The 12023-nt window shown below is 34.0% G+C and overlaps 1 protein-coding gene across 4 annotated transcripts in view; it reads left to right on the forward strand.

Moving 5' to 3' along the window:
* The window catches only part of LOC102683305 (trans-2,3-enoyl-CoA reductase-like), a 51735-nt gene that overhangs the window by 21351 nt on the left and 18361 nt on the right, over positions 1–12023 (forward strand). The window contains exons 3-6 of one of the 4 annotated variants that reach the window (XM_015345530.2): positions 107–154; positions 9240–9343; positions 10085–10191; positions 11099–11204. In XM_015345530.2, the coding sequence (XP_015201016.2) occupies positions 107–154; positions 9240–9343; positions 10085–10191; positions 11099–11204 (365 nt within the window). The remainder of the gene's footprint in view (positions 1–106; positions 155–9239; positions 9344–10084; positions 10192–11098; positions 11205–12023) is intronic. The other 3 variants (XM_069192089.1, XM_069192085.1, XM_069192095.1) reach the window with 3 other exon arrangements.

Genomic DNA, 12023 nt, shown 5'->3' on the forward strand with positions numbered 1-12023 from the left:
GTATAGTAATACCATAGCATCACATTGTGGAAATATTTTTGAATGTTAACAGAAGTGATTAGAAAAGCGGCAGGGCTCTGTTGCTGATGCTGCCTTCTGTTTTAAGCAGGTCCCCAGTGGTATCCTTCTCGAACAGGCCTCAGGGTTGATCGCAGTAAGTAAGCCTTATGCACTTCAATATTTAACACTGAGAATTATCTGCCAATTAGTATCAACACATATCTTTGCATGAGATGCTGACTACTTAATTTCAGTATATATTGCAATGAGTAATGTCTTAAAGGTAATATGCCAAAAAGCTAAATGAAATAAAGAAATGGTTCATTAAGGTCAATGATTGCAGCTCTTAAGCCTCTGCTAATTAATGCATTCACCCTTAGGGATGCACTTGAAGGTTTTTTTTGTGGAGTTTTAATGATTTAAAAAGGCCTTTGAAAAAGAACTACACCACAATTTTCACTTTTCCAGCCAAAAAGAAACCTGGCCAGTTATATAAAAAACATATTATTATCACACACAGAAATGCACCCTTACTATAGAGTGTACTGTAAGTATATGTTGCACCAAACCATTTTCTATTACAGAGCTATTGTACTTAATTATCCTGAGCAGGAAACTGGAAAAATATGGCTGTTATCCTTTTGGTAGCCAAACAAGATAGTAAAATTCAAAAGTGGCTTTAAACAAATCAATATAAACATTTTATTTGTATGCATAGCTTTCTGCAGCTAAGAATATGATTTGTATAGTGTATGTTGTTACTTCCTGTGTAGATCACTTTCCGCTAGTTCGTGTTAGACTTAATTTGCCTTGCCACTGCTTCTCTGCTCTTCAGTCTCCTTGTTTTCCTCTCACTTTAAGATTGAACTAGTTTGCTAACAATATCAGAATCTAAATCATTAATAGAGATCAGTAAGAGCAAAAGACCTAAAACATGTCTCTGTGGTATATCACTGCTTACATTGGCCCACATGCATAAATTACTTAGGATTCTTACAGCTTTTAATTTGTTGATTAACCTTTTATGAAGGACCATATCAAAAGCTTTCTAAAAATCTAAATATAACATCAGATGCTTTAATGTTACCTATAGCTCTTGTTGCTTATTCCAGGAAAGCTTGAAAGTAATGCTTTTTTTTTCTAAATCCATTTTCACTGTCTCTTTTGTTATTATTTTGTAAATATTCTAGTTTAACTCCAGCAATAACTTTACCGATAACACATTTAAGACTACTGTTTTGGCCTACTATCTCCTGGTTCAATGTTTTTGTCCTCCTTTTTATGAATTGGTGCCACATTTGCAATTAAAATCTGATGGTACAGCTCACACTTAGTTACAGTTGAGATATCCCAGTTGAAAAACATCTCTCATTTCCTCAAATGCAACTAGGAAAATACCATCTGACCCTTGAGATTTGTTAGTTATAAACCCTTCTAGTCACTGGAATACTTCAGTGTAAGCTACACTGAAATTACTTAATACTGATGAAGCTCCTTCAATACTGTCAGTAAAGTCATAGTACCACTATTCTGTTATACCTGTAGCGCAGTGTAATCCTTTTCTGGTATTGAAATGTAAGCTTTTTTACACTGTTTGTAGAGCACTTGTGTTCTTTGATTTTATTTTTCTTAATTTCTGCATTAAACCACTCAAACAATATTGGACATGTTTGTTTTAGGGATTAAATTAAAATTAAATTAAAAAATTAATTTATTTTGAGCATTTCACATTATGATATCAAACTACAGCAATCCATCTTCTGTTGACTGTATTGATCTGTTCCCTGTTCACTGTTTGTAAGATCTGTCTCATTCATTTATAGTTTTCTTTTCTAAACAAATGTAAACTCTAATTTTAAATTCTAGATTTAGAACAACATATTAAAAAAAAAACAAATTATGGTTAGAATTCCCCAGTGGTTTTAATGAAATATTTTTTTACTCCAATCGTTCTATCACATTTAGTTTTCTCCCTTAATTCTCTCCTAGTTATTATAAAAAATCTTGGTAGGTTCCTTTACAAACTGGGTTAATAATCAATTATTAAGCCTCTGAGGTTAATTAATTAATATTCCCTTTATGTGTAGGAAGTTGAAATCTCCCATTAATAACACCTTTTCAACGTACCTTCATTATTTCATAATGCAGTAAGATGTTTACACCCATTTTATGTCTATAGGTTGCAACATCAACCACTATATTACCTTATTAATAGTTATATCCTGTTCCGTTTACATAGCTTTACCTGGTGCCAAGCTCATTTTTAACAATTAAGAAATAGAAAATTCAGCAAAGCCAGGAGAGTATTCAGTCAAGTCAAGCTGATGCTGAGCTGAGCTCTCTAGTCTTTTTGTGTGATCTTTCTTTCAGGAATCTAACCTCTTGAATCAGAAAATAAACGAATCATTATGCAAGCATATTAGTCCCTGTCATAAATAATAGTCAGGTGATCTATTTTCTGAGCAAACCAATATTTCTGTGTTTTTCGGTTGTTGGAAATCCTACATTACTTGATAAATGATACAGTAAGTGAAGTGTAAAGTCAGTTCAGGTACAGTATATTCACTTTCTTTCATTAAGAAATAATAATGAATACTGCTTTCAAAGTCAATGAAAACTGCAGTGGGAGAGATCATCCTAATGCTGAAATACATCTTGGGCTACACTTCGAACTCTGATAATAGAAGATTCTATAAGACTCAACATAATTTCAACTGATAATTTTTTATTTCTGAGGGAATACGACGATTGTTTCACCAATGTGACTTATTTTTTAGTGGCTTTCTTAGTGTACAAAACTCAAGTTTGATTTGTTGGAGAAGGGGTCGATTTCATTTCCGTATATTTATTGAATGGCTCCTCCAGGTCCGGTATGGCACAATATTGACCTTAACAGGAAGAAACAGAATGTGAAATACTATGTAGTGACATGTTCGTGTGAGTAGCAGGTGATGGAATTGTCACCTTTTCATTTATGTACTGTATTTGTTTAAATACTTTTTGTGCGGAATGGTGACATGGCAAACATTGGTTCTGCCTCAACTCCATCTCATATTTTATGGTGGATTCAGGGTTTGCATTTTTAAACTTTATTTTTAATTTGTTTATAAACTATTTTATGTATTTGGCTATTTTTTGATTTGACTGCTATCTCCTTGCAGTTTGAAGTTTCTGTGCTTACGAATTGTATTTCCAATATTAAATTCTGGACACAACTGAATTTATTACAACTCAATTATAACAGCATCTACTGTGTAAACATGAACTGTGTGAACCTGGCATTTAATGGTGTTCAGTATAATATTTGCTTAAAGATAAAAATTTCACAGTCAGCTTTGACCCCAGCTTAACTTTTGAGCCTCACCTTGAAAAAAAACATATTTTTTTAAATCTGGAAAATAGTGCATAGTTACACCCTCATTTGTTTATGCATGATCCAGAAAAATGGTTGAAATGTTTTACTTTTCCCATCTTGGCTTGTAATATCCTGCATGCATGCAATGTAACCAAGGACACCATTAATATATTTCAATGTTATATTAACCAGGACGCCTTGTACTTCTATTTTAGAATCTGAACAATAGCCTCAGTAGTAGTTCTATATTGTAATTCTACAGAATTAGAATTTATATTATCTCAAATATTATTATAGGAAATAATCTCATTTGTGGTATTAAGTCCCTATTTTCCAAAAATGCTAATAGGATTTCATCTTTTATAAGTGCTGACCCTGGAACTCACCCTCCCCTCCCTCCCTCATCCAGTCAGTTACAAATGTATGCTGTCCCCTTCAGAAAGATGAGAGAAAGAAAAAGACTACATTCTTAGTCTTGCTACATCTGAGCTGTTAGGACTATCCATTTAGAAGCGGTGAACTCTTCAGCCTCCTACACTGATGTGAAGTCCGCACTAGCATGCAGGACTGTACACACAGTCGGGTACATCAAGACTGGACCCACATCTTCTTCAGTGATCTCCTCAGTGCTGCAAAGGCACATTTACATTCGGCTTCTCCTCTGGACAGTAATTCGGGTAGAAGCAGAGCATAGATTATTCTGCTGAACAAACAGGACTCGCCTGCCTACTTTCCCTAAAAAATAGCCCTGTCTATGTGCTCACTAAACTTCAAAATAAACACACAGGTTTTGTTGTGGCTTCCAGAGGAGCAGCCTTCATGTGTGCTGTCTCATTGTACCAGATTTTGGGTCCACTTAGGGATGTCGTGGTTATCTTGCACTAAACATGTTCCGGCTTTGCTGCATGTGAAAATAATATCGTATTTTGTATCTGTTACTCTTCTGAGACATAGCCTAACTGGCCTAATTTAGAGGCCAGTTGAGCACCTAAGTTCTCAGTCAATGCTGCAATTTGCAGACCTCTGTAACAAAACCACCATTTTAATGACTTTCAGGGTTTCAAACTGAGGAAGAAATGGTTGAGGATTCCTGCTTTTATATAATATTCAAATGTAATCAATATTAAATCAACTGCAGGGGTATTAATAAATAATAATAAGAAAGTACACCAGTAACAAGAGATGTAGTATCACGCTGTTATTCTACTATACCCGTAAAATGATTTTGTCCATAAGCATTAAATGGTTCCCTATATTTCTGTGATATTTTATCTGTTATGACCTCTAATGACAGCCTTCAATTCTAGTGTTTTACTGTGTGTATTGTGCCTTCTAAGACTTCATTTTGTAACTTAATTTTCCTATCTACATTTCTATGTATAGTACAGTGCTTTGAGATGCACTGTACATTTGAAAAACCACTTCATAAGACAGATATTTTTTCATAATTAAATAGTCTGGAAATGTAACAACATTACTGTTTTTTAATGCCTTAAAGAACTGGCTCTTATTTAAAATGATATACAGTAAGAATAGTTTAGAAGCAAATTACCTTGAGTAATTATTGACCTGTAGATATAAAAAGAAAGAGACTTCTCTATTGAATTCAGTTAATGGGCGTTTAATATAACAGGATGCTATGTTAAGGACCATGTAAAAAAAAAAAATTCTTCCATAGTCCATGACAGACAGCTTGGATTACAGAAGTGACCCAGAGAGTCGAAGAGAGCAAGAAGTCAGTAGTATGGTTTTGATTTATGTTTTACACTTTAATGCATTAAATCTGCAAATTTAAACATTTTTTTCAGCTATTTAGAAATCGTTTTTTCTAAAGTATATTGTTTGTTATAGATAAATAACAAGAATCGAAATCCTCGTTGGGAACAATCAGCTGCTAAAGTTGGTATTTCAGTATGTGCAGAAATAAACCAGGACTACACCAGACCCCCAGACACTGCTACTGTATAGTTCACAATTCTGGCAATAATAGCAATAAGGTTATTTCAATTAAATCCTGTATTGATTTTCTTGGTGCATTTTTATTTGTATATGTACAGATTGGCAGTTGCCATATTATGTTGTTTTTTTTTTGTTTGGCAATGGCACTCCAATTAATTATTTTGGAGCACAACTGAATCCAATTAATATCCCTGAACCGTGTAGCACACAAACACTTCTCAGATCTTATAAAGCCTGAACAGAATTTCAAAACAAATACTGGGCTTTTCTTTCCATGTCCTTGAGTCCACGAAGGACTGTTACAGGTTGAAGTTTTTTTTTAAATAGAGCAGTTTTACTTCTGGTGATATATTATAAAAGGAAATACATAAATCCACAGTGAAAAATAAAATAAAGTCATTTTAATGCCAGTTCCCGTGAGGTTCAGACTAATTATTAAACCTAGTAGAGAGGCTATAAAGGTTTAGACATTCGGATCATCATGTAATCATACTTGTGGGTAACAAAGCTTATATATTTAATTAATTATATTTTATTGCTGTTAATGCTTCTCTGCTCTGGGATAATCTATTCTGGTGAAAAACATAGATTTCTTTTTCACAAAATGTAAATGCTACAAATGTTTCGTTTTATTGCAAGTGATTACAGACAACCCCTGGTAATTTATTGATTAGCTGTAATTCACCTTTATTTTGCAAAGATGGAGAAAACTAAATTGAAGCTTTTTAAAATATTTTTATCCAATTGAAGCATACAATTATAAATATAAATCACTTTGACAAGGTGTGTGCTTTTACTGTACAGTACCTGCCTTCTGTCAGTCACAAGTGTTTATGAATGCCCCTCATTTAAGCACATCCATATGGTAGTGCATTGAAATAGATTGGTCTCCTGAGGAAAAAGGCTACCAATGCAACCTTTCACTGCACTTTATAGGCACAGCTAATGTGGCAAGAAAACAAACACTATTCATAATGCCAGTCACATCGCTATCTCAACTGGTCATCCAGATGTTCATCTTGAGCAGCTGTGTTGATACTAACAAACTGTGAAAATTCAAATAAACTCTTAACATGAGAAAAGACTAAATTAAAATCACATCTGAAACTATTGAGGGCATATGCGGTTGTTTCTTACAACATTATATTGTGTTTAAAAAGTAACCTTCAAGAGCAAGCTACAATGGAACAATGTTTCTTTTGGGAAAAGTAATGATTTAAACAAAAATATTTGAGATAGAATAAGAAAAAATGTTACAATGGCATTTCTTAAGGGCAGACTTCAGAAATAACTAACACAAGTTTTGAAAAAAATTATACAACATTTTGAAGGATCTAGAAATCTGACCATTACATATACTGAGATTCGAAATATACAGTACTGTCTGAGGTCTCTCGTCAGAAAGTCCAGGATCCAGTTACAGAGGGAGGTATTGAGATTCGGCAAGCTAAATTTTCCTATCAGCTTCTGGGGAATGATTGTATTAAATGCTGAGCTGAAGTCAATGAACAGCATTCTTACATACTGTACTGTAAGTATCCTTCTTATCCAGGTGGGACAGGGCCAGGTGAAGGGCAAGAGATACAGCATCATCAGTAGACCTGTTAGGGTGAAATGCAAACTGAAAGAGGTCCAAAGAAGTAGAGAGTCTGGACTTTCTGAGGCCCATGACTAGTCTCTTGAAGCACTTCATAATAATTTGTGGGAGCCACGGGGCAGTTATCACTGAGGCAGAACACAGCTCACTTTTTCTGCACTGGTATAATATTGGTGGGCTTGAAGCATACAGGGATGGCCACCTGGCACAAGAAGATGTTAAAAATATCTGTAAAGACGTCAGCTAGCTGATCTACACATTCCTTGAGTACGTGAGTATATTGTCAGGTCCAGCAACCTAAGCCTTGCAGTCCTAAGGGTGCCTTGTGGCCTGATCTGAATGCAGCACCACGGGAATCAAGCAAACAGCACTCAAAATTAATGCAGATGACTTTTTGTCTCTTTCAGGCATTAGTTTCATTTTTTCAAGGTTTTAGGTTTTTAAATGTTTTCTTTTTAATAATGGTTTGAGGATCCATAATAAACATACTTTTTCTGTAAAGAGGTTTCAAAGTGCTAAATATGCTAAACAACAAGAGCCAGCAATCAGACAATCTCAAAACCAGTTATATAATTTGCAATGATTGTTGAGGAGTAGAAGTAGAAAGAGAACAGCTAGGTTTATTGCAGATTAATCAGAAAAAGAAATTGCCAGAAATATAGTTTGTTGCTTGAATTTGTTTCACTGTCTAATACTAGAACTTTCTGAAATATTTATATACTGTACTGTAATGCACTTATTAAATCTTCCTTCAATAGTACTTTAAAATAGGCTTTTATTATTTTTCTTAAATAATTTCTAAAATATGTTCACATTTTATATAAAATGTAATAGGACCTGTAATAAAGGTATTTTACCTAGAAAACATAGACTGCATTTAATAAATATAATAGTTGTAGCTTTCAAAATAAATGATATGGACATAAACAGATCTATTCTCTGGACAGCGTAAGAAATAAGAAATGGAAACAGAAAAGACATTCCATTGCCAATTTATGGAAATTCAATGCTATTCATTTAATCTCTGACTAAAACAAATGATAAACATCATACAGGGTATAACAAATATGCTGCAGACATATTTGTCATTATTGTGACCATTCTCAATATTAACAAATCAAGAGCTCTCATGTGTTTTTAATGTCCACTTAAGTCAAAACATTATTTAAAGCACCAGATAAGTTCATCAATGTCAAAGAAGCCACTGGAGAAGATACAACTTGCATAACATAGATCTTTTATCTACATAAAGCCAGTCACAGCATTAATAAGACATTCTCAGGAAACATGACATTCCAAACTTGCAATCAATGCCCTTAGGTTGTACCATTCCAAGATAGAACATCAATTTCAATTTGTTCTTTATTTGTCAGCACTGGAGATGGTCACAAACCTGCTGCACTTTGTCAAGCACTTTACCCTGTGCTGGTGAAGAAATAAAGAACATTGATTATTCCATGAATCTGGCATTGAAGTGACCTTTTGTTGCTGCCATGTCCCATTTTATTCACTGGGTACACATCTGATTATATGATTATTACTTGTGAACCAAAGAAGATCTATGTCTGAGCTAGTTGGACACTGATACCAGTACTCCATATTCCATATTCTTAAAGGCATAGTTCAACCCAGTGGGCTTCTTCAGGATCTACAGTGAAACATTAACTGGGAGAAACCAGTGGAGAATACCTGGAAATGCATTTCAAACTAGAACAGAAGGCACGATATTATTCAAGGGGTTCTAAGACTATGGGACAATTGGCAAAGCCAGTACCCTTACTTTTTTTCAAGACACAGCTGGATGAGATCCTTGAACCAGTTAGCTCCTAACCGAGAAGAGCACTTTATTCTTATTGCTTTCAAAGTTTTGTAAAGATCACCTTCTTAGTCTATCTTAAACAAATAGTGCCCTGCCCAAAACATTAGATGTTCCTAATAGTGGCTGGGTACACTTCCAGTGGTGATATAGCTGCTAAATGTCATGGTCTTAATTCCTCCAGATGTTCACAGATGTCCCTGGAGATAAGGGACCACTCTGCCAACAAAAGCTGCATTTGAACTCTACATGATGGGTAACAGTTCAATAAGGTTTTGTAATCTGAACTGTGTCTTATGGTTTATCTAGCAACATATAAATTCTACCTGAATCAGTACATTAAAGTACCAGTAGTAAGCGCACCAACAATCATACAACCTGTGTGGTCACTTTGTCACAGTAAATCATCCTTCTTTCCCATAGCACAACAACTGTGGAGAAGGCCTAGTCTATTGCTTTACAGTCTGTAAGAATCATGAATGTGCTTTTCACATGTGTTCTTTATCTTGCAGATGGTCCTTTCCTGAAAGATTCCTGCATTATCCACACCATTGCCTCATCTTCCCTTGTTACTTTGTATTTCACAGACTTGGGCCGGCAGGTCAGCTGGAGCACAGTAAGTGCATGAACTTAAAAATGTGACTAGTGGGATGTGTTTCTCACTCTTGATAAATTCTATATCGCTTTATGTATGTGCATTGGTTTCTTTTGCGGATGAAACTGTTATATTGTTTTTTATTAGATTTTGAGTGGGGAAAACCCTTATGTACAGCAACACTATTGATACAGTAATTACACTTTCAGTGATACCAGTTGGACTGTAAGGTAGAAAAACTTGCACTCAGGGTTATATTGATGTTGACACTTAGTATTTTGTATGGCACTATTTAAACACTGGGAAAGAGAGCTTCTCATTTATTGACAATGCTGTACTGTTTGGTAGACTTAATTGATTTTGAGCCTTGTGGTAAATATTTTGAGCGTCTTAGGACATTGTACACTAGTAATGTGTTATTTTGTAAACTGAAATAGAGTTTGGGGATTTGTGTTCACTATTTTGACATTGTCAATACTATTTCAGGAACTGGGTTTAAGAAAAACGTAAGAAAAACATCTTTCTTTAGTATTTATATAAAATACATGTTGATAGCATTATCAGTTCTTGACTTTGCTGATGAAAAGCAGCAGAACAATAATGACTTACTTTTTTATTCTTTATATTTTCTTTGAAAACTAAAATACAGATAGGACACTTAGTCCCATTCCAGGTGACCTGAACAGTAAAAGGCTAGAGGTTGGGATAATATAGTTATTATATGTGTTACTAAAACACCTGTTTTCTTCTTTTGTTTTCTAGGTATTTCTAACTCAGTATTTTGGACCTCTTTTAATCTACCTGATGTTTTATTTCCGTTTATCAGGTGTGTATGGTGAAACAAAAAGCAACCGACATCTAGCAGTGAAGTAAGTATCATGGATCTATTTGCATCCATTTTAATCTATCACAAAACACCTACATGTACAGTATCTGAACATTGTTCCTATAACCATAAACTAGAGAATTTCTTTCAGGGAACAGGTGTTATCCTATAACTCTACATTCATCATTAAGTCAAAAGCGTTATTCCGCAAATAAATTAAGTTAATGGGTATTCCCACTACATACTGTACAGTTCCATCCACCAGATCATATGCCAGGAGACAGAAAAGTATATTCTTATTATAAAGTATATAAGGGACTGGAGGTAATGATGGTAATGCTCAGTCTTTTTTGCTTTAATTTCAGGATGTCTTTTAAATATTAAATTTTAGAAGAGCAGTGAGTTTTATTTAGGTCAGCTAAGTAGTCAGTTTATTTAGTTAAGATAATGTAGAGATCAAGTGAAACTCTCTGTGCTTTCCCTGAGATGAATGAACATTTTGCTGAATGTATAATTTGAAGGTTGACGAATGAAACATGTTCATTAGCTGCCCAGAATCAGGGGTGGTCACAAATGCTGCAGTTCTTGGTTTGCTAATATACAGTATTGGCAATCCTAAACCGATAATTGTGTTTCTTCTAAAATATAATAAAAGATAATAAAAGTGAGTTAAATTATATAAATAACTGAGGCTCTACATATCCTTTGCTTTCTAAATCAGCTGAACAACAAGAACTTTGTGTACATTTTTTCTGTTTGTTTTCTTATCTTTATACATCTTTAAAATGTATTTGTTTCTGCATTTCAGTTCAACTTCAAATATATTTATTTTGCTCAACAGGTGACCATTTCCTAAAATACTCTTTCAGTTATTTTCCTTTTTAACCACTTATATGGGCTGCACTTTTACAGTATGTGTCGTAATATTTGTTTCATTATTCTCTCTAAAGCTTGGCCTGCTTTTGTCACTCCCTGCACTACATCAGACATCTTCTGGAGACTCTTTTTGTTCACAAGTTCTCGGAAGGATATACACCTTTACAGAACATGCTGAAGGTACAACTTTTAAATTGTCAAAATAAAGGCATCAAAAAATTATTTTAATTTAAATGTATAAATTAAAATTGTCAGTTTTCTTAACGTAACCCTGGATTTTTTTCAATATAATCAGACCAGTTTTCCACGACACCCTAGAAAACAAGTTTTGTAACACATGCAGCTTCCAAAAATGTCTGCAAGAGGATAATGGTTGTTTAGAATTTGTTGCCTCATATGAGGTCCCTTCTGGTTTCCTGGAGTTCAGGATTGTTTTCCTAGCAGGAAAAATATTACAAATGGACCTACAATATTTCATCTCAATGTGAATGTTTAAAAGATCATGGAGGTACAGTTGGAAAAAAGACTTGAAACTGATTTGAAACTGTAATTTTGAACATTTTCACATTTTTAAAATGTATTTTTTTTGTAAATATGGCATTAATTGCAAAAAGGTGTGTTATCTTACTGCATGCTCCTAGTTTCTGGTCAAAAACAGTACAAACTAGTGAACTCACTATAGTATCACAGTGCCTTGGATTCTGCAAACCATTTTATAACTCTTGGGTGAAAAATGGATGAATTAATTGGGAACTTTACATTGTTGCCAGAAAGTTATCACTTTACCAGCTATTAATATGTTTTCAATAATCTGAAACACTTACGCAGCAGAAGTGAGAAATTGATTAAAATAAAAAAAACTAATGAATAATGGTATATGAAGATATAATGGTTTCGAAATGGAACCCTTGTTTACTGAAATACCCATTAGAGAATTTATAGAAAAGTAAATCTAAATTATTTTTATTTGATAAATATAAAACTCTCAAAGAGATGTTC

This window comes from Lepisosteus oculatus, chromosome 1 (assembly GCF_040954835.1).
Source record: "Lepisosteus oculatus isolate fLepOcu1 chromosome 1, fLepOcu1.hap2, whole genome shotgun sequence".
In the NCBI taxonomy this organism is placed as follows: Eukaryota; Metazoa; Chordata; class Actinopteri; order Semionotiformes; family Lepisosteidae; genus Lepisosteus; species Lepisosteus oculatus.